This window comes from Sparus aurata, chromosome 1 (genome assembly GCF_900880675.1).
Source record: "Sparus aurata chromosome 1, fSpaAur1.1, whole genome shotgun sequence".
In the NCBI taxonomy this organism is placed as follows: Eukaryota; Metazoa; Chordata; class Actinopteri; order Spariformes; family Sparidae; genus Sparus; species Sparus aurata.
Genome location: NC_044187.1, coordinates 19441312 through 19463355, shown reverse-complemented (window position 1 = coordinate 19463355; position 22044 = coordinate 19441312). Strand labels below are relative to the sequence as shown.

General features: G+C 43.8%; 1 protein-coding gene across 13 annotated transcripts in view; it reads right to left on the bottom strand.

The window, feature by feature from the left end:
- The window catches only part of slit2 (slit homolog 2 (Drosophila)), a 97867-nt gene extending 85677 nt beyond the window's left edge, over positions 1-12190 (bottom strand). For 9 of the 13 annotated variants that reach the window (XM_030421150.1, XM_030421142.1, XM_030421173.1 and 6 more), the window contains exons 1-3: positions 11165-12189; positions 10230-10301; positions 7329-7400 (exon numbers count right to left, since the gene is read on the bottom strand). In XM_030421150.1, the coding sequence (XP_030277010.1) occupies positions 7329-7400; positions 10230-10301; positions 11165-11373 (353 nt within the window). In that variant the 5' untranslated portion in view covers positions 11374-12189. Of the gene's footprint in view, positions 1-7328; positions 7401-10229; positions 10302-11164 lie in introns of all 13 variants that reach the window. The other 4 variants (XM_030421124.1, XM_030421227.1, XM_030421211.1 and 1 more) reach the window with 2 other exon arrangements.
- Positions 12191-22044: the final 9854 nt, after the last annotated feature.

The following is a 22044-nucleotide window of genomic DNA, read 5'->3' as shown; positions in this document are numbered from 1 at the left end:
TATTTAACATCCCCGCAGAAATGATGTTTCTAAATTATTCACTCCTCTTCCGTTAACGCTGGGCTCCGGCGGCTAAGAGCCCCACGTGGTCCCGCCGAGGGGCCCACTCCTCCTGCAGGTCCTGTCCAGCCATGAGCACCCGTTAGTGGGCTAGACCTCCCTTGGGTGAGGTGCACGGACTGGTGCTGGAGGTGGGGAGGAGGGAGGAGGACAGAGGGGGGCTATGAGCTCATCCTCTTAAAATAGATGCAATGCTGTCAGACTAGGAGACGGAGAGAATGAAGTACAGGATCAGAAGCAGTCTGCTTCCTCTCAGGTGGTTAAATGCACTTTGATTAATTTGTTCTTAATGTAAGTAGCTGTCATTTTATATTGTTAACCTATTATTATTATCATATCATCAGCTTATATGTTACATCTTGCGCAGTTTATGTCATGAATGTAACAGGAGAAGGCTGGAGTATTCATTTTATGACCGAGTGTCGTCATGCACTCTGCGTTGTTTTCACGCTGTAATGTTGTAAAATGCATCACAAAGGACGCAGAGTAAACTGGGTCTGTCTGAGGGACTGCAGAACAGCATTCATGTTACAACTACCTCAGCCAATAAATCAGTTCAAGAAGCTATAAGCCTGATGAAGTCACATGTTCAGCTTCAGCTAGACTTTGATTCATCTGCTGATTATTTGTATGACTGATTGTCTGATCTGTAAAATGTCAGAAAATGAATCACCCGGTGTGACGTCTTCAAATTACCTGTCTGACAGTGAAAATCCTAAATATATTCAACTGACATTGATATATCAAAAAAAAAAAAGAAAAAAAAAAGAAAAGAAAAAAGCTGCACAATCTCATATTTCCAAGATGGAACCAGAAAGTGTTCAATATTTTTTCTTGGTAAATTACTTTCAAACCCTAAAATTGTTGTTGATTCATTTTCTGTCACTTGGCTGATCGTTTCAAGTCTCCCTGACAAACATCCTGAAGAAGGCAAGACGGAGCAAAATGCTCAACTAAAAATAAAAAAGCTGGCATCATTGTTGAGTGTCAGAATCTAAAGTGGAAATAGAATGTCCCCTGCCACTGTCACAAAAACAACCAGATCACTTTGTTGTTTGACTTTTTTGTCAACTAGCAATACACAACAACCGACAAAATGTCAGTTAATTCGTTTATTTAGTTTATGATGGAGACATGAAAGCAGATGGAAATGGTGCCATGCTGCCAGCCTGTAGGCATCACTAGTCATCCTGTCAGTGAAAGCAGCGTTCATAGGAAACCAATCTAAACACTGATGGTGTCCCTATTTTATTGGCACTCTACAGTACAAGCAACATTTACCTCATAATGATCGGTTAAAGCAAAAACCTTTCATGTTGTCAGTTTAACTTGACATTTACTGAACTATAAACTATCACCTTGTGGAAACTTGAGTTACAGGGAACATCAGATACCAACAAACCGTAAACATTTTTATCAATTTATCAAAGCTGAGCACTACACATGTATTTCAGTATAGGCACTAGGCATGGGGGATTTTTTTTATATCATAATATTGTTCTATCCAAATATCACAATAGCGATAATATCATATAATTTGTTGGTATTCTATGTTTATTAGTAGTATGGATTGTATGAATAAATGAAGAACTGAGAGGTTGATATGCTACAACTTTACCGCTCTTACTGCTTAAACAAGTGGTAAAATAATATCAAATAAGAACTTTAAACATGGAACTCGAGTGCAAAGAATGGCTTGCAAACGTAACAGAATAGCTTGGTGTACCTTTTACTTTCCCTCTTAACTCAACAGGGCCGGCCAGGTGAGAACTAACGCTGTAATACTATAAAATTTCAAATTAAAGTGCAGTCAGTGCAGTGAAGGAATATTTATGATGGAAAATATTGCGATACTTGGTAATCTAATATCGACTTCGACGGTTCATACTGCTGTGACGTAACTGCTGGTGTATTGACTGTCCTCAGTTTGTTATTACACCTGTAACTTTTCAATTCAGTTTAAAAATGAACCTATGTGAGGGCAGCTCATCAGCCACCCAGTTATCAAATAATGATCATTCCTGTGGCTGTAAAATACTGTTGATGAATGTTGAGCTGCACTCGATCACCGGGGAGAGGAAAACCACTGCTCGAGGCTGCTAATTCAGTCAGTGACGATGGTGATTCAGTACAGTCAGCGCTTGAAGATTGTGTTAAAAGATTTGTTCATACACCTAGAAGCCCCGACTGAAAGCACTGACTGCTTCTGACTCAGATCATCTAGTCGTCTGTAGTGGTTTAGTGGTTTGTTTCTGGACCTGAAGGAAAGTCTCTTTGTGTGTGTGTGTGTGTGTGTGTGTGTGTGTGTGTGTGTGCGTGCGTGAGTGCGAGCGCGTGCATATAAACACCCTCAGAGTACTTCCACAGTCGTGTTTCATTAGTCAAAGTCTGGCTGGAAATGAATGTAGTAGTCAGTGGTCGGACGTGTGAGAGTCGCTCCAACAAGCTAATGTCACACTGCGGCGCGGTGATAATCCCTGCAGTCATAAACAGATGCTGGAGGCCCACAAACCACACAGTAAATACACACACACATACACACACACACACACACACACACACACACACACACACACACACAGACATTCCCACAAACACATACAGTCCGCCAAATCTTCATACATACATGCACACACACACACCCACACACACACACCCACACAAAAGACAGAAACACACACACACAGTCCTAACACCTCAGAGGCTTGTAGATGTGTAGCACTACAGGCTCTCACACTCGGGCTGGGAAGGAAACAACAAACCACCTCAGAAACCAATTATTACTCCACCGATGCCACTGCTGCCATAATATACTTTTTACACTAACAGCCTGTCACACGGACACACACACACACACACACACTCATTGCTGTTACCATAGTTATAACGAAAACCTTTCTGCGACCCTGAGAAGCTTCCTTCAATCTGAAACCACTTGAAACTGACCAGCGAGTGTGTGTTCATGTGAGTGTGTCCAATTGATGAACTGTGTCTTATATTGAGCTTCTTACTCCATGACATTCATTTGGTAACTATAATCACTAGTTACTTTGCAGACTGCGTGCTGCATCAGAGCCAAAGCAGTACATCCTTAAATTATCAGCAATCACAATCAGAAGAATGCAGATTATCAAATCTGATAACTAGCCAGGTTGATAACCCCATAGTATTCTTTTATTTGTTCTTATGACACATTAAGCCAAAAGTAATACTTTAACAGGATATCTTTACTCTTTCTCAGTGTGACTTTTGAGTACTTTTTAAAACACTGTGTGTATCCACTCCGACACTTAATACATTTGAAGTGAACCATCATCCACCAAAGATTTACACACTAATCTGTTACTTAAACATTAATGACAACCCTAAAAAACACAGCAAAGCAGAAATCCAAACAAAATCTCACCCCCCTGACCTGGGAATATCCCTCGCTGTCACGGAAAGTGTCACATGCCCTCAGCTTTGAGCAGTTTTTACTTCCAACTGCTGTTTACCAACAAATATCACAAGTGTTGGTGGCCGCAGAGCGCAGCGCAGCCTGGCAGAGACGTGGGAAAATCTATCACAAATTACTTTCCGAACGTGGCTGCTGTAGTGGAAATGGCTGTTTGTGTGTCTTCACAGTGCAGATAATTTCGAGCTCTGCTGCTCAATAATAATAATAAAAAGAAACCATTTGAGGCTTTGCCCTGAAATGATCAGCGAGAACAACGTTATCACTCACCGGCTTTAGAGCCAATCATTTAGCACTAATCCAGTGCTTTTCTTTGAAATCCATATTCCACTCCACGCAATCACTTTTAAGAGTTTTCTTCTGCAACACGATCGCTTAGTTTGAGGTTTCATCATCTAATTTGTAATCACTGCTGATAGACATATCTTACCACCTGTAATCAGTTTTACAATTACTCATCTCTGTTGAAATTATCTTTGACAATGTGATCACTCAATTACAGGCTAATTATCTGAGGCTTTATATCGCCGCTGCTCTCTCAAATTTTTGTCCCAATGCCTGTAATTACTGTTTTGTTTCTCTCTGCATATCTGCGGCTGTTATCAGCTTCAATCTCACACTTTGAATTGGACAGGGGCTGTAAACCAGTCGAATAAGAGGATCAGGATCTCCTCTCTTTCCTTTTCTTCATTCACAGAGAGAGAGAGTGAAGAATGTATGACATTCCTATATGCAGGGGACAATAGGGGGAGAGAGGACGGGTATGGGTGGGTATGGAGGAAAAAACACGAGGGCTGAATGAAAAAAAGTTGTGGGTGTGTGTGGGGAGGGGCCTGAATCAAGATAAAACCAGTACTGACGGAGCAGCCTTGTGTACGTTAATGCGCATGCATGAGTGTGTCCATTCCCATGCATGTGTCTGTGCATGTGCACGTGTGTGTTGTGACATGCCTATCTCCTCCACACCTCCACCCCTCCTCCATACCCCCCAGCTACTGCCCCACACCTGACCCCACCCTGCCCATCCCTGCAGGGCCTGTCGCAAAAAGAAGGGGATGAGAAGGGGAACCGTTTTCCACCACTGCGGGGGGCAATCACTGTGGATCCGTCAGCCCGGCTTAGGGCCCTCTCCTCTGGGCAGTGGTGCCCAGCAGGCCCCCTCCAGCCCCCCATCGGACGGAGGCCTTTGAAATGAGCCCCGAGACTCCAGCCTCCAGAGACGTGCCTTTGTCCGGTAGCCGCGGGGGGGCATTGATGACTGACTCCATCTTTGTGTTTGTGAACATGCCACGCCAGAGACGCTGAATTACAGTTGAGAAAACCCTCGCAGGGACAACAGAAAACAGCCACGTTGTGTCATAAAGTGAGCCGCTGTCAAAGGTGTTTGTTGCCGTCAGAGACGAGAAAAAGGGACAAAACAAACAGTTGACTTCATCAACAATTACTGATCACAGACGAGACTAATATTGCACGTGGAAGTGTGTGTGGAAGTCAGTTTCGCTCACATGTATGCATGAGAAGACTGTATTTGCTCATTGCTAACCGGGCCGTGCAGTGTTACATATTGCAATCTTTGTGAGAGTCTGAGCCACAGTCTGGGCAGGAATTCCCAGATCTGCTTACCCGGACAGAACCCAGCGTTTGTTGCATGAGAAACACTTTCAGACTGCCTATAGTGGTCCACAGAGCTCCTCTCTCTGTCAACACGGAGCAGCCGTAGTGCAGCAGAGAGCGGAGGAGAAGCAGGCACGACACACCCGAGACAAGAGCAGCCAGGGAATCACGATATTTCATCCTTTTCATCCCAATGACTGCTGAAGAATTCATCCAAAACAGCTATCAAGAAGATTAACACACCGCCATTTGATTTTTGCGCCATAAGTACGTCTGTGTGCGTCTACAGGTATGTCGGTGTCTTTGTAAATGTGTGTGTAAGCAGCGGAGGGTTTTTTATGTGTCTTTAATTAAAAGCTTGCGTCTAAGCCTGCTCAGACTCTGTCACAGTCTGCTGAATTCCAGTGTGTCATTGGCTGACGGTCAGGCCACATAACACACAAACACACAAATACGCACACACGCAGATTATACGCGGGACAGCTTGCACGTCGAACAAAGTTGACAGTCGACACAATGGACACATCAGCAGTCAGGGGTCCACATCCCCCTTCTGTCTTGCTCTCTCACACACTACCAGGACTTAATTATGCCATAACTGCCTCAGGGTTGTATGCTGAATACCAGTGATTCCAGGCCAGTGCCATAACAACCTTTGGCTGCTCCTCAGTTGCTACCCTGTGACTCATTTTCAAAATTTTCCTCTTGGAATGAGATGTTGGCAGCCACATGTCATGACGATCAGGTTGTGAAGACATCCAGATGGAGGGGTGGAGGGGGGTTTTCAGAATAGTTTGATGAGAATAAACATAATTTCTATCTGATGTCATGGCTTACAAAGTCACCAGGTCGCAACCTAATTGGACTCTCTCAAGAGATGTTGAGTTTCAATTTTCTGTGCCTTTGTTGAGCTGCACGAATAATTTTTTTTAAATAAAAACACATGCATTGAAATATTCAGTCTCGTCAAAGACATACAGCATCAAAATACTGGTCAAAATACACCGGCTGACATGAAATTGCACTTTGGTCAGTGGCCTAAAGTTTTTTTTAACTATGACGCTGTAGCTACCCTGCTATAGTATCAGTTTTGCATATGCAGAGCTCCACAGTCAAGTTAGCCATATCAGATATGCACCAGGTAAGAAAAATAAAGTTTTTTTCACACTGTATTAAGAGTTTTGGACTGTTATGGTGCTTGTCCACAGGGTCGCTGTTTGACGCGGGGCCACACAACGCCTCCCAGTTTTGCATGCTTGACTAAAACAGGCTACACCCTCCGACAACTATGCAAACGCTCCCTGGCAGCACCCTACTGGACGAATGCTGTTGCTCTGGGATTTCAAAACAGACCAACATGTTGCTCATTTGGAAAACCTTCTCTTATATTAAAAAAACAGCTCATAGAAATGTGTTTCTGTACACATTTAAGGCAAGAAATAAGCCGTAAAGTTGCAGAATCTGTCTTTTCATAACTTGACAATGTTTGTGAGGAATTCCCAAAGGTGCATAAAGTAGCCAGACTTCAAATTGCAAATGCGGAGCGGGCAACTCTCTCGAAACACAACGCTGCCAGAATGCATTGTGAACATAGACGAAGAATGGGAGGCATGTAAATGATGGATCCCGTGGACACGTAACTTTAACTTTGTGTAACAACTGCAGTTTGGTTACGTTTAGGTACCAACACTCATGACAAGCATCATGGTTTGGATTAAAATAAGAACTTTATGTAAGTTTGGTAACGTGATTGACAAAAGTTAAAAACAAGTCAAATTCTGACTTTTGGTTAAACATGGGTCATTTTGATGAGAGGCCACCTGAGCTCCTGCATGGACTTCTCACCTACAGGGGTAGATACGGCATCTTAATTCGAAGGTTTGAGCCGCTGAACAAACTGCTGTGTTTGATGCGTTGGGAGTGAGAATCAGATCATTGACACAAGTTGATGACGTCCCTCTACAACGCCACCATTATCACCAAAATCTGGAATCCCTCAAAATGTGAAATCCGTCAGATTGTGACCGTATTAAACACGTCTCACGGGGTGTGACATGCAGTGAGCTCAGACAGACGATAACGTTCTGGTGGCCCTACGTATGAAGAGAGAGTATCTGCTTGGTATGCTTTACGTTTGTGTACAGAAAAAAAGGGTTAGGGCATAAAATGGCGGCCGCCTCGGTTACAAAATGTTACTCACAGTCTCTCCAGCTCCTTCAGGTCCTGGAAGGCTCCTCTCTCGATGGTGCTGATTTTATTCTCCATTAGCTGCCTGGAGGAGAAACACCAGGAGAGAGTGAGACAATAAGAGATTGGACAGAGAGAGAGAGAAAAAAAAGAGAGTGATGGAGAGACACGGAGAGTCTCCCATCAGAGAGCTGACAGAGCGATTTGTGTGATGACATGGTGAGAGGCCGAATAAAAAAGGGAGGAAAGATGGCTGGATGGGGCCAGAGATAAGAGTGTGAGAGAGAGAGAGAGAGGAGGAAGAGGAGGTGAAGGAGAGTGAGACGGGGCAAAGAGATCGACGCTGGAGAGAGCAGAGGGAGGTAAAGATGGGGAAGATAGGTGGCAGTGGGTGTGGGAAGGGAAGAAGAAGAAAAACAGATTGGTGCAGATGGAAAGTGATAGACCATTGAAACAGCAAGAGAGAGAGAGAGAGAGAAGACAGTCAGCAGCGGGTCGATAGAGACCCAGAATTGACTTTAAAACTGGCCCATCAGACGGACAGCGACTCATCTATCATCCAATTTACTCTCTATCTAACCACATAGCTGTGACTACTCATTCACTTACACCAGCGCAACTCCCCAAGGAGCACTCTGCTGACCAAGCCAAGCATCCACACACCCACACACGCATCCAAACACACACACACACACACACACACACACACACCCGCACACACACACACACACACACACACACACACACAGTTTTCTGGGCTGTAGGATCGACACACGTGATGAGCAGATATAATGGTTTGTACTGTAAAATTTTGACTCCAGCGACCACAACAGCACTCAGTTGACATTCACCTCTGCTTTAATTCAGTTAAGCCTAATCAAATATCTTTCGTGAGCCCTGCATCTGTAATTTAAATCTATATTCACCAGTCATCATGACCCATGCATTATTCCCTGAGGAGTTAATGAAAAGTTAAAAAAAAAGAAAAAAAAAAGGGGGGTCCCTGGATCTGTCCATTTATCCAAGTGTTAATGGGGTCTATTCTGGGATGAGAGACGCATCCTCCATCCAAGTTTAATGGAAATGTGTTACGCAGGTGAGAAATAGCCACATTGGTGGAGTTAACTGACAGTAACATTCACGGTTTTGGTTTTCAGTTCAGACTTTTCCTGTCTTATTTTGTAGAATTCATCCTCATGTGTTTTGTTATGACCTTTTCTGTGAACAGCTGATTGTTTTCCCCTTTAGTCTTTGTCAGTTCATCTGTCTGCCCACAGCCGTCCTGCGTCTCTTGTGTTCTCAGTCCTGTTTCAGTCTTGTGCCTTCATGTTTGCTCCTCATTTTCTCTGCCCTCGTATTTTTGTTTGCAGTTCCCTTTGTTTCATCCTTTTTGTACTTTATTTAGTTTATGTATTTCTGTTTAGTCTTTTGGATTTTCCCCTGCCTGATTCTTCCGTATTGTTGGCTGTCCTCCCCATTGCCTGCATTTTAATTTCTGGACCACAGCTCATGTTATCCAAGCTTTTGTCTCTTAAAATGACGTCAGGTTGGCATTCAGGTCCTCATGTTTTTGTAAGCCAGAACTAATCAATTGATGAATTGTTTAGTCCTTAAAATGCCAAATATGTTCATGTTCAGTGATATCTCAAAATTCCTTTTTTTTCTCCAACTAACAGTCCAAAGCCCAAAGACCTTAAGCCCTTAATCTACTGTTATAAATGACAAAGAAAAGCAGCAAATTTTCACTTTCAAGGAGCTGAAACCAACAAATTATTGATGTTTTTGCTTTAAAAAAAATGACCAAATTGATTCATCGATTATCCAGATAGCTGTCATTATCATTAGTGCATCACTATCGTCCATATGAGTGCCCAGAGCGATATCTCCAAGGTGTTTCTAGAAACCTGGAGATATTTAGTCAAATATGACAACAACGAAGCATATGGTGACATCTGATAAGTTGGAACCCAGAATCCTGGGACAATTTCGCTCCATAAATGAGTAAAATGATTAATCCATTACCAAAATAGTTGTTGATTAATTGTCTTTGGATTGACTAATCACAAGACCGCCAGAACCCAAAGATTTACACCTGAGCAGCCAGAACCATAACATGTGGGTACCTTTGCTCCCAAAATGACTACAACCATGAGTTAAATATCAGGGGAACTTGCCAATAAATTGGTTTTCGATTGACTAATGATATGAAGACAGGAAACAGCTATTGATCTAAGACCTGAGCTCACACACACACACACACACACGCAATTAAGGACATAATCTCTGGAGGAATTCCAACAATGTGTATTCTCCATTCACTTTTAGCAGCTCAATAGCACACGATCAGAGCAGGTTATCCCTGTCCCACTGTTAACCTGGATCCATCTCAGGTAAGAAACCTGTTCTCACACGACTCCTTCTCTCCTCCCTCCCTTCCAGCTGCATTCCTCCTGGTTACACCTAATGACCGCTATCTCTTTCCCCCCGTCGCCCGGTGGTTAAAATAAGCCCCTCCTGACACTTCCACTGGCAGATTAACACGACGGCATTAACAGGTGCCACCGCTGGTGGGTTCAGACGGACATGCGGTCTGAGCGAAGCCGGCTGCAGACGCAGTGCTGCATGCGGCAGAACCGGGGGCTGGATGAGCAGCCTGATGCTGGAACACGACTGGAAACAGTTAAATGTGTGTGTGTGTGTGTGTGTGTGTGTGTGTGTGTGTGTGTGTGTGTGTGTGCGTGCGTCCGTGTCCGTGTGTGTGTGTGTTGTTGGTATTTTGGTGGGGAAAGTTGTTGGAATTGCAAGATGCTGCTTGTCAGGACTGTGTGTGAGGATTCATGCTTTTTTTCCCCCGTTTTTTTTCTCTCTCTCTCTTTTGCTGGAAGAAAAAGAAAAAGAAAAATAAGATACTTACAACACTCGCAGATGTCTCAGTCCTGCAAAATCCGCCTTGGTGATTTTAGTGAGGTTGTTCGCATTCAGATCCCTGAGCAGAGAGAGAAAAAAAAGAGACTGTCAGTGTGGGAGACACGGTGTGGTAATAAAACAAGGACGGAGCAGGTGAACGGGTCTGATCTTTTTTTTTTTTTTTTTTTTTTCTTTTTGATTTGTTGAAACTTGGTGTGCAGAAATTGAGAATTTCATCAAGGGGTCTCTGTCTAATAAAACACGGCCCGTTTCACTTGAAGCCCACTTGTCCAAATCCGTTTTTGATTAACTTGCTGGTCTCCAGACAGACCGACGTGGTCTACAGAGGCTGCGCTTAATGCAACAGTGCGAAACCACCGACACAACCACAGCGGCGCCCCGAACTTCAGCTCCGCGATCACTTCCCACGTCTCCCTCACATTCAACGCGAGAAATAAAGAGTTTCTACACTTTACACGACGCGTCAGACGCGTTCAGCTGCATTCGCGGCTCATGAGGTAGTGTTTGGACACCTTGGTTCAGATGTAAAGCCCTGCGCTATTAAAGATGCGTCCCCGAGGAGAAAAACTCGTCCCAATGCGCTGTCAGCGAGCAGTTTAAAAGGACGCAATACACAAAGAGTGCTTATCCAAAACAATGACAGCAATACGTGGTGATCTTTAAGCGTATTTTGGGGAATATCGCCTCCGAGAAAGTGCGATAAGATTGCAGTAAACTCTTCAAACCTCTCCAGCTTCATTAAACAGGCTCACCGTACCTTGCTTAGGAAAAGGTAAGCGCACACTTGTTATTGACGCACACAGAAACAGATCATATTCTGAGAAATCCTGTGCGCACATTAAAGCAAACCTGCCCTGTTAGAGATCCCCCCCCAACACACACACACACAAACACAAACACACACACACACTCCGTACTTACAGTCTCTCCGCGTTGCGGGGTATGTTACGGGGCACGCTGCGGAGCCCTTGGCCGTGACAGTCCACTGTAGTCCCGGTGCAGGAGCACTGGGTCGGGCATGGCTGGCCGTCCGCTCCGCCGGACAGGACCAGGACCAGAACAGCCACCAGCAGCCCCAGCGCAGTCGCCGGGGAGCGGCCAGGGCCAACGGGGCTCAGAGCTCCCACCATCACTGCGGCAAGTGGGGGCCAATGTGAGACCCACAAAACGCTGAGAAAATAGAAGGGCGTTAAGAAATAAAAGCCCCGAAATCCTCCGAAAGAGCTCTCACAACTCTGCACGCCGCGGGATGCCGTCCTCCTTCTCGCTGTCCTCCCTTTTCAGACGTGTGCTTCTGAGATTTTCTCGCTCTGGATTTACATTTGGGTCCTCTCAGAGGGGCTTCGATGTGTGGAAGCTGTGAACCGGGAATTTGGTCCCCCTGGGCAGGGAGAGAGGAGGTCGACGAGGCGGCGGACCGGCTCTCTGGCTGCGCTACAGCGGCGCAAACTTCCACATGTCCCCGGCATGCGGTGCCCGAATCCCCCCGGTGTGTGTTGTGTCTGTGTGTGTGTGTGTATACGTGCGGAACCAAGCCAGTGAAACACCTCGATCCTTGATCTGGTCCAGAGGAAACACACTATCACACACACTTTAGTGCGCACACACGCATACATACACACACACACACACACACACACAAACACCACACACTTCAGGTGAGGCTGTCTTGGTTATTAATTCACAACACGCGTCCGGACAGAGAGGGAGCAGCGGCAGCGCTCGGGATTTTTTTTTCCCCCAAAAGAAAGCTCAGCAGAGGTCACCGTAGTGAGGAGATATTGATCCTGATCATTTATCAATTGCCGGTCAGTGGCTGGGGTGTAGGCGATGTGAGGGAGGGAAAAAAAAAGCCCCGTGAAAGACCAGCGCGCAATACTATAATCCAACTCTGCGTGGTGCGTCAAAGCGCTGCTCCCGGAGAGTGTGTGAGGGGTGGAGAGAGAGAGAGAGAGAGAGAGAGAGAGAGAGAAAGAGAGAGGGAGAGAGAGAGAGAGAGAGAGAGAGAGACGGGAGCGGGCACGTCTGCTACTGCGTCTGTCCAGGCAACTCTCTCTCACTCTTACACACACACACACACACACACACACACATTGCGTTTTCCCAGCAGCAGGTTTCCAGCGGTCGTCAGTCAGACAGCAACAGTTTGACCTCAGAGCGGGACAGCCTCCTCGCTGCAGTGTCCCGGTCACCTGATGATTATTTACGTGTCCTCGGGAAGGCGTCAGAGCTTCTGGGTTGAAAGACAATATGGGGAAAACCCCGTCTGATTCTTACTCGTCCACAGCTGGACAGAGACTGAAGCGCTGCCTGTTCGACACACGTGTTGTGCTTGCTGCAGGTAAAGGCTTCTTCAGACGCGTTAAAACACCTGTCCGATGATGGACGCACACTTGTTGATGAGCCCATACGTACAGCAGCTGCACCGGATGGGACGACACGACTTTTCATCTTTAAAAACATAATGAGGTTTGAGTTGTAATTATCATCTGGAGCGATATCAGCCTCATTCATTAAGAGCTAATCAAATTAATCAAACTGTCAGAAACTCTTCCTACTTTTTGATAAGGCTCAGTGAAAGTTTATTATTATTAACCAGTGACTGTGTAGACACACACGCACGCACGCACACAAACAGACACACACACGCACGCACGCACGCATGTTCATATGTTCAGGACCCATCACAGTAAATTGTGGAATCCAGCTTGTGAATGAGATTACCCAATGGTGAAAAGTAACTAAATTAACTTATTCAAAGTAATATACTTTATTACAATTTTTGGAAGTGCTTGTAATCTACTTTATTTACCATCTCCTGGTACTTATTATCCTACTCCACTACATAGGGGCAATAAGCTCCACCTTTAGCTACCAGCTGCAGCATTAAAGTAATGCAGCGATGAAATGTAACTAAGTACATTTACTTAACAACTGATACTTGTACTTTCCCTGAGTGTCTCCATTTTCTGCTACTTTATAGTTCCACCTCACTACATTTTGGAGGCAAATATTGTACTTAACTATTTGTTTTCTTTAGTTACTTTGCAGATAACCTGCTGCAAAATAGCCAAAGAAGTGCATTATTGAAAATGTATTTATTTCAACTATAATTGGATAAAAACAGATAAAAGGCCGATCCACTGTATTCAGTATTTATAAATGTAGATATGTGTTATTTACTTTTACTTGTACTTTTCATACTTAGAGTACATTTAATACCGGATACTGTCAGTCTTTTACTCAAGTACTGTTTGTATAAATTACTATCAAAGTAATCTATCAAAGTCATATTTCAACCTGAGACATTTAATTTTACTCAAGTATACCTTTTGGGTAGTTTTTCCAACACTGAGGTAATGTACAAATGTAACTATAACTCAATAATTTAGCTTTTGTCTTTTTGTATTTTAAGCATATTTTTAAGCTGGTACTTTTGTACTTCTACTTAAAGCGAAACTCTCGCCAAAAAGCAACCAAGGCTTTATTTGGGATTGAATATGAGTCAAACCTTCGTGTGAACGCATAATTACGACGAAAGAGGCACTTTTAAGATTTACCCTAGTTTCGGTTTTGGGCACGTTCATTTTGAACGGGAGTGCATGGGGCAAGACATGCTAGCATCAAAATCGCTATTTTTAGAACACTAAGAAGGCTCGACACAACATGAAACTTTGCTCGTAGCATCACTAGGTTCTCTACTCATGAACAAGAGCACTGAGAACATTGTTTGTGTAGACAGAGTTTATGAAAAAGAAGGTTTTTGAACTACTCAGGTTAGCTGCTGCGCCTCCTGCGTGTAGCCTTCATGCCAGACAAAAGTGTTGATCCCCGAGTGCGACCTGAAAGGCAGGAGAGTAATGGTGAACCGCTCCTCAAGCGTGCCTGTCAGGTCGCACTCAGGGATCGACACTTTGCTCTCGAAGAGTGCCCCTAGCTCTCCCATTCAAAATTAACGTGGCCAAAACCGAAACTACGGTAAATCTTAAAAGTGCCTCTTTCGTCGTAATTATGCTTTCACACTAAGGTTTGACTCATATTCAATCCCAAATAAAGCCTCGGTTGCTTTTTGGCGAGAGTTTCGCTTTAAGTAAAATTTTGAATGCATGAGTATTTTTACCCCATGGTTTTGGTATTTTAAAAGTTGTGAGCACTCCTTCCACATTAATACATGCTATACTGTGTATTTAGTATAGGCTTCAGTTGTTTTTTAATTGGCATCGGTATTTCGGTCTTGAGCCAACAAGAGGTCAGGCGTGTGGCTTGTAATTTGTGGCTGTGGGCGAACTGCAAACATGACATGACGTTACCGTTTCTGTCTCGTGTTTCATTATAGCTTACGTTTGCTGTGGCGACTATTTGATTAACAGTTAAAAATAACAACAGCAGCTCCTCGGCACCACTCAGCATTTTGCCTTCACGCAGTTACTGAAATGATTGACATATGTAGAACTGTCACAGTTTGACTCATGCATATATATTTAAACTATGAATATCAACTGCCAAAACAAGAGTATGAACTATTATGGGAATATATGTATTGTTAAAGAATTACATCGACATGAGAGGTTTCTGCTTATTGAGCTGGTCGTCAGAGGTGTTGAACCCTTCAGTCGTGTATGACCTTTTTCGCTGAAACACTTTCGTTGTTTTGGAGTTGCTGTTTTTGCTGATTACAATGCATAAATACTTCAGTGATTCTTCATCACGTTGGAGTAATGTACACAAAGCAAGAGGATAATAAATCTGTCTCTGTCTGTCTGCTGATCCCTCCTCTGGCTCCCACCACAGAACGCAAACAGCTGTGTGTGATTGTGATGCTGATGTGTCTCCCCCGCATCCCCCTTTTCAGCCCTCACACGAACACACACACACACACACACACACACACACACACTCCTCAGACAGCGACAAATCTGAATTTTGTCATGGGTGGTGGATAAGAGAACCTCACCAAACAGAGGGGAGACAGAAGAGCATGACAGCAGACATTTGAATGTGTAGAAGGAGGAGGAAGAGGAGGAAGAGGAGGGCAGAGGCAGATCAGTGGTGGCAGTGTATTAAAGCTGAAGTGAGGGAAGATAGAAAAGAAGGAAGGAAGCGAAAGGGGAGGGGACGGAGGGTGACCCTTATCTCCTGCAATACAACCGGGCTTCAGGGCACGCAGCCTGTTTGGACACAGCCTATCCTGAAGTGATTGCATCAGATTACACCTAAAGCCCACGTCAAACTTCAGGATTGTTGAAATCTTGCTGAGGGCAGCGCAGACCGAGTGACTGGTTCTTCAAGAAAAGTTTTCTTCAGATTTGAGTAATTCCCTGTTAAGCAGGCCAGTCAATCTTTATTTAGTTGCCTGAAATCACAGACCTCTCTCCAAAGACCATCTCATTTTGTACAACGCGTGACTCCCCTTTCTCCCCAGAGTCTTAGACACTTGGTTCAAAAAGGCAAACGAACAAAACCTTCTGATAGGAAAAGATTATGGAACATCAGGAAGAGCAACTGAATAGCGATCACCTTTGAGGTATCGTAAACCTACAGTAGTTACCCTACAGTTGTGAATGGCCCTGTCATCTTTGCTTCATCATATGTGTGTTTTTTGTGTTTTCTGGTTCTTGTGGCGTCTTTTGCCCTTTTTTCAGTGTCCTGATTTTCCCTCCACACCTGTCTTGTACCTGTTTAATCAGCCCAGCCCACGTTACCTGAGTTCCTCCCCAGTCTGCTTTCTCTCTACACCTGCACTGCATCTCCTCCATCAGCCCATTCCTTGTTTCAAGTGCTTTTCCGTTCATTTCCCTTAGGGGGATAGTTCAGGTTTTTTGAAGTGGGGTCATATAAAGTACATATCTATAGTCGATCTCTTTCCTACCATAATCACCGATCAGCGCAACCTTAGTTTACAAAAGTAGAGAGCCGCTCCAGCCCAGACGCACAGCTTTGTACTGCAGTGAACGGGGTCCAGTGAAAAAGCGAAATTAACCACCTAAAACCGTAGCGCAACTGGGCAACAGGTGATCTGCGAGCGGCGAAATACAGCGTGAGGCCCAGCTGCTGGACGAGAGGTTTACTTTCGATAAAAACGAAACTTAACCCTTCGTGTCCCTCCGCATTAGCGTAACTGCGTAGGGACACGGAGGTTCTACGGTTGAGAAAATGTAGTGCCAAAAGAAAGGCCGGCCTGACGGCTGACAGCGATGTGAAGCGGTGTGAATTTTCCCTATACAACGTACACTTTAACTGATATAGATTTTTTAAGGTGAGCCTTGTTTTAGGTGGTTAATTTCACTTTTTCTCTGGACCCCGTTCACTGCAGTACAAAGCTGATCGTCTGGGCTGGAGCGGCTCTCTACTTCTCCAAACTAAGGTTGCGCTGATCGGTGATTATGGTAGGAAACAGATCGACTATAGATATGTACTTTGTAGGACTGCACTTCAAAAAACCCGAACTATCCCTTTAACACTGCTTCTCCACCTCACTCCACCTGAACCTCATTGTATTAAAGTCCATTACCCACAATGCAACTGAGACATCAAGTGACATCATTGGAGGCAATTTATGAGATTACATGCAGTTTCCTCTGTAGCCAAAAAAGACTTTATACTACTTTATAAACTTGTGTATTAATGTATTAGATCTCCCCGAGACCTGTAAACACACTTTATAGTGTGAAGTTGATGGAGTTACCCTTTAAGTCTGAATGGTGGCAATATATCTATAGTTCTTATGAAGTGAAAATGTCATCAACCCTGCAGGCAACATAAACAAAGATCTATTATGTTCAGAGCTCAGGAAGTTAGATGACATTGTCAGGGATGACAGGCGCAACTTGACGAACTTGATTTAGATTTTACTCAAGGGGAGACTAGAGACTATCTTTACCCACAGTGCTCTGTCAACACCATACCAGCAGATACAAGTATGTGATTTTTATTTAAACTGACAATAGACTTTTTTTTTTGCTTTAACTTGTCATCCTGAAGTTAATACTGAGTGCACAGTATACTGGCTCTAAGCAAAAGACACCATTCATGTATAGATTGGTTTCCAATAAAACCTCACTTTCACCAGGCCACTGGGCCTCGATTCTTCCCGCAAAAATGAAGGTCGCAGTATGGCACAAAGGAAGCACATCTGCCATTGTGCAACCATGACAGCAAGAGGTCGACATCCCCAGGTAACAGTGGAACAACTGTGGAAACACTGCAGAAGAAGAAGAACCCATGCTGATGAAGGAGGCAAAGAAACAGGAGTGAACGGAGAGAACCGAGTGTTGTGTCAGAGTCAGATACCCTGCTGTTCTGTGTTCCCTCTCACCAGTGGGAGTTGAGATAGTTCATTATTTCTACTAGATTAGTAAGAAACAAAACCTGCCTACTTTAACACAACAGGGTATTTAATTCTGCCTTTTCATAGCGCTAAGATTGGAGTTTCCAGTCAAATTGGAATTATTATGATTGATTTTTTTGCTTTGTTCAGTAGCCAGGACGTTAGTGTTAGCCATGTTGCTAACGCTGTCTTTGCAGCAGCAGCACCGACAGCGAAAAAAAGCTACGTGAGTGAACTGGAAGTCCAATTATTTCTATGGGAATCTCTGTGATATCCGATGTGCCTGCGAAAAGTCCTCACTCCTGTAGTATTTGGTCCGGAATTTGCTGAGAGTACGTTCAAAAATGTGAACTTTTGTGGTGCACGTCGGAGAGACGTATGGCAGTGAGCTAGTTTAGGTAACAGGCTGCTAACTGGCTAACTGTTCTTGTCCCTGCAGTGCTCCAACCTTATGTTCCACACTATGGGGTGATGAAAAAAGACAGAATTAGCCTTTCACTCGTGGCTAAACAGGTAGCTTCTATCCATCTGTAAAGAATGGCATATACTTGCGTTGGGCATTATCTGTATATCTATGGAACTAAGGACGGCAGTCAGATAGGAATGTGGAAACTAGCCCTGTGTCAAGAATTTGAAAAGTTGTCAGTTTCAACTTTAAATTTATCACACAGGTGAGTGCTAAATGATGTTTTGCGGTGAACGCGCGACACAAATTAAATGTGGACCACATGTGTGACTCATGCCACGGGTATTCTGACAAGTGAGAAGCTGGGCGGCGGAAAATTCATTCCCATTTTAATTTTAGACTGTGAAGTCTTTGTTCATTGTACAAATAATGAATGAATGGAGTTGTTTTCTTCATTTGATCTGTCATTCCACTGAAGTGGCCCAGCCCACATTAGATTGAATGTCACACAGTAATAAGACCGCACGTAAATAAAGACTTCTGCCAAAGACAAAGCTTCGCTGCGCACCACAAACTACGTAGGTCCCTGAAAAAAAAACCCAACTGGATGTATGCGGTCATTGCAAAGTCACATTTTAAAGCCTCATTCACATGTCTTCATACGGCCGAGAACATAAAATAGCCACCGATGCAAGATTTGGCGGGTTAGGAGGGCTGCTGAGCTGCTAATGAGAAGTGAATCTGTCTGACGGCTGTGATGTTGGTGCAGCTCAATCTGGCCTGTTGATTTAGGAGCTGTTTGTGTTATCTTTGGTTTATGGCCACGCAGTAAAGCCGAAGGTGTGGGGGTCAGTGTGTGTGTGTGTGTCAGTGTGTGTGTGTGACTTAGGTCAGTTCAGCCACCTGGCCTCTGGACAGCTGCTACTGAGACACATGCTGCTCAGAGCTCGTCCTACTGTACACACACAGAATCACACACACACACATCCATCTTGCAAACATTCATTTATGCAGAGGCACAAGTTCACACAGAGCAGCAGACACACACACACACACAGACACAGACACACACACACACACACACACACACACACACACACACACAGAGGATGCAATTCAAACAGTTTATTACATCTATTTATTAATTAACCACATTAATCAAATCTACGGTGGGTTTGTCTCCATCAGATCCATGATGTGTGTGTGTGTGTGTGTGTGTGTGTTGACTGATAATCACATTATTAAAAACCAATGATGTTTGTGTTTGGACTGGCACTGTCAACACAGAGGCTGGTTACACAGCTGCAATGAGACACACACTCACACACTCACACAGACAGAGGGATAAACACACAGCGCCACACCAAAACACACAAACAGCAGCATTACCAAAAAAACAAAACAACCTCCTCCTCCCGTCTCAGATTCCATTCACTCCCTGCTGTCAGTTTCATGCTGATGTGATCTATCCATGAAGTGTATGGAAACTGGATTGAGGCCCTGAGGTGTGTAGGTGGCTGGGCGTCTTTGTTGTGATGGGAGATGCTGAGAAGGTAAATGGGATCTCATGAAGGGACTGGTATGTTGGAAACACTCCACTCCTCTGCTGCTGGAGGAAGGTGTGTCTGGTTTCAGATGGCAGGTGTGTCTGTGTGTCATGTGGGAAACAATTAATCACTACTGTCACCTGAAAGAAAGACAGACATGACAAGGCTCAGCATTTTAGTGTATTTGTAATTAAAAAGCAGATATTAATTAGCGATTACTTGAATATTAACCAATAACATCCAGGTAGACCTTAAAAAGACCTCTTTGAATGGCGTGACAGTGATGTCTACTGAAGTTAGCATGCTAACCAGCTAGCCCCGGCCTGTCCTGTCCAAAGATGTTACATCAAATCTGGACACAGCGTTGGAGGTGGAGCCCCATCCACTCCTATGAAAGCTGCCCAGTGGCATTTGAAGCCAAAAAAGCTCGACTGTGGTCGGTATGAAAATAACCGGATCTTGTACAGTTTAAATGTACAGTTTAGCGCTCGACCAACAGAGACATAAGAAAGAACACCTTCTGATTACAAGTTTCTGTCTTTCACTGAGCCAAGATGAGCTGAATTGCCCAGTTAAAGCAACATAGACCAGATTTCTTTCAAACCTGACATGAACTTTATAAAACTCATCAACACAGTATTGGTTCGTCTTTCCACAAACACCACTGATTTGGTTGAATTTAATAGTCGGTTCACCTGGGAAGATGTGGAAATAACTCTACACGTTGTTCTCCATCTCTGCATCTCTGACAGATTCTTGTCACTAGCTCCACAGTTAACTGAGGCATGAGGTTATTAGCTCATAGTAGCTAGCTACAGCCAATGATGGTTAGGCGCAGCAGTTGTTGTTACTCTGGTGATACGCTGCCACCTATGTTTTTGAGCCTTCTTTGAATTCTGGTTCAGCATATTAAAATATACAATGAGGTCAAATCAAGTGGAAGTCTTTGTACCTGTGTGTCTACAAGCAGGTAGGTTAGTTTATCTGAATGTGTGTTTAGCAATGATAGAAGACGGCACCCAGCCAGACATGACAGTCTTGCATATTTCCCGAAATGGCACAACAATAATGTCTCAGCCGTTCTAATCCCTTTACACAATTATCCCTCGGTGTTTGTTAGTTTAAGCGCAACTACTCTGACTGTGGCTTTTCCGTGGACGCGAACCAAAACAACTCAACCGCCATTATCCTAAAATAGCCCATAAGTACAAGATAAACATGTGTGTGAAACTAATTGTGCGTTGTGCCGTGCGGGCTTGTCGAAGAGCATTGTTGTGACAACAGATTAAACATCTGTCTGAACCCAAATTGAGATTAGGAGGGAAATAGAATATATCCACATATATCACTTGTCTGGCCAGATCAGGGAGGATGCAGTCCAGGTGAGGGTGAGCAAGTAGAAGCAGACAGAATAGATGACAGATAAAATGACAGTGGATGTTCTTCCCTTCTTCTCTGTCTCAACGAGTCTCTCTCAACACTCATTGTCTTAGATTCTTTTCTCTGCTTTCTTTTATAGTGTTTCCTGCATACTGAATCAGAGAAAAGCCACATGGAGTTAATAAGTTGTGCCATAAAACTCAGCGTCTTTCACACACACACACACACACACACACACACACACACACACACACACACACACACACACATGCACACACATACTTTAGCAACATGCAGGATAAATATCATCTGTTTGTCATGCTGTGCATAATTCAGGAATTTGTCTGAGGATTTCTTCATACTTCTTTTCTTTCCTGGAGCCAATGAACAAAGAAACAAAACTAACAAAAGCAGGAGACAGAACGAGCGCTGCGCCTCGCAAACACAATGAAACAAGGTCCCCGGCTCCGTATAGGAGTGCCGAGCAGCAGGAGAAGTGAGTGAATGAGTTATAGTTGGTTGTCAGCTGTGATGAAGAAATGGGCATTAAACACTGACACAGTATATGATTCTCTGACAAGGGCAGGAATCTTGTTTCAGATGGGGCTTTAGAGGAGAGGGTTGATCTGTATCAGATGAAGTCCTACATCCTGTGAGAATGGAGTGTACACGAATCTGGAATAGTTTCCATCACTGCGGGGAAATCATCGTATACATATATGCGCTGCACACTTGAATGTAAGCTGTCCTAATAAGTGAACAATTTCTACTTTCACCGTTACTTTCCTTGTAATGTTCTTTTTGACAACGATGTCTCAGGAAGAACCAGTGAAGTTCTCAGCTGCTAAATCTAAATGAGAAATGTACGTTCACCTCTTGAGGCGAGCCCCTGTCTGAGACCATAAACCTGAGATTCCAGTATACTTGCAGCAGACTAAGATAAGGAGTCAGAAGTTATTATTATAAATTAATTAATTTTATTATTCTAAAATGTTTTACCCTGTGAGTGATCTGTATTTGTCTTTTTGTTGCTCATTACCAGGTGAATAATTAAATAATCTTGAACACCTATTAAAAAAAATATGAATCACTATTCTTTAAATTTTTGTACTATTGTAACTGGTCTGTGATGATTGATGCT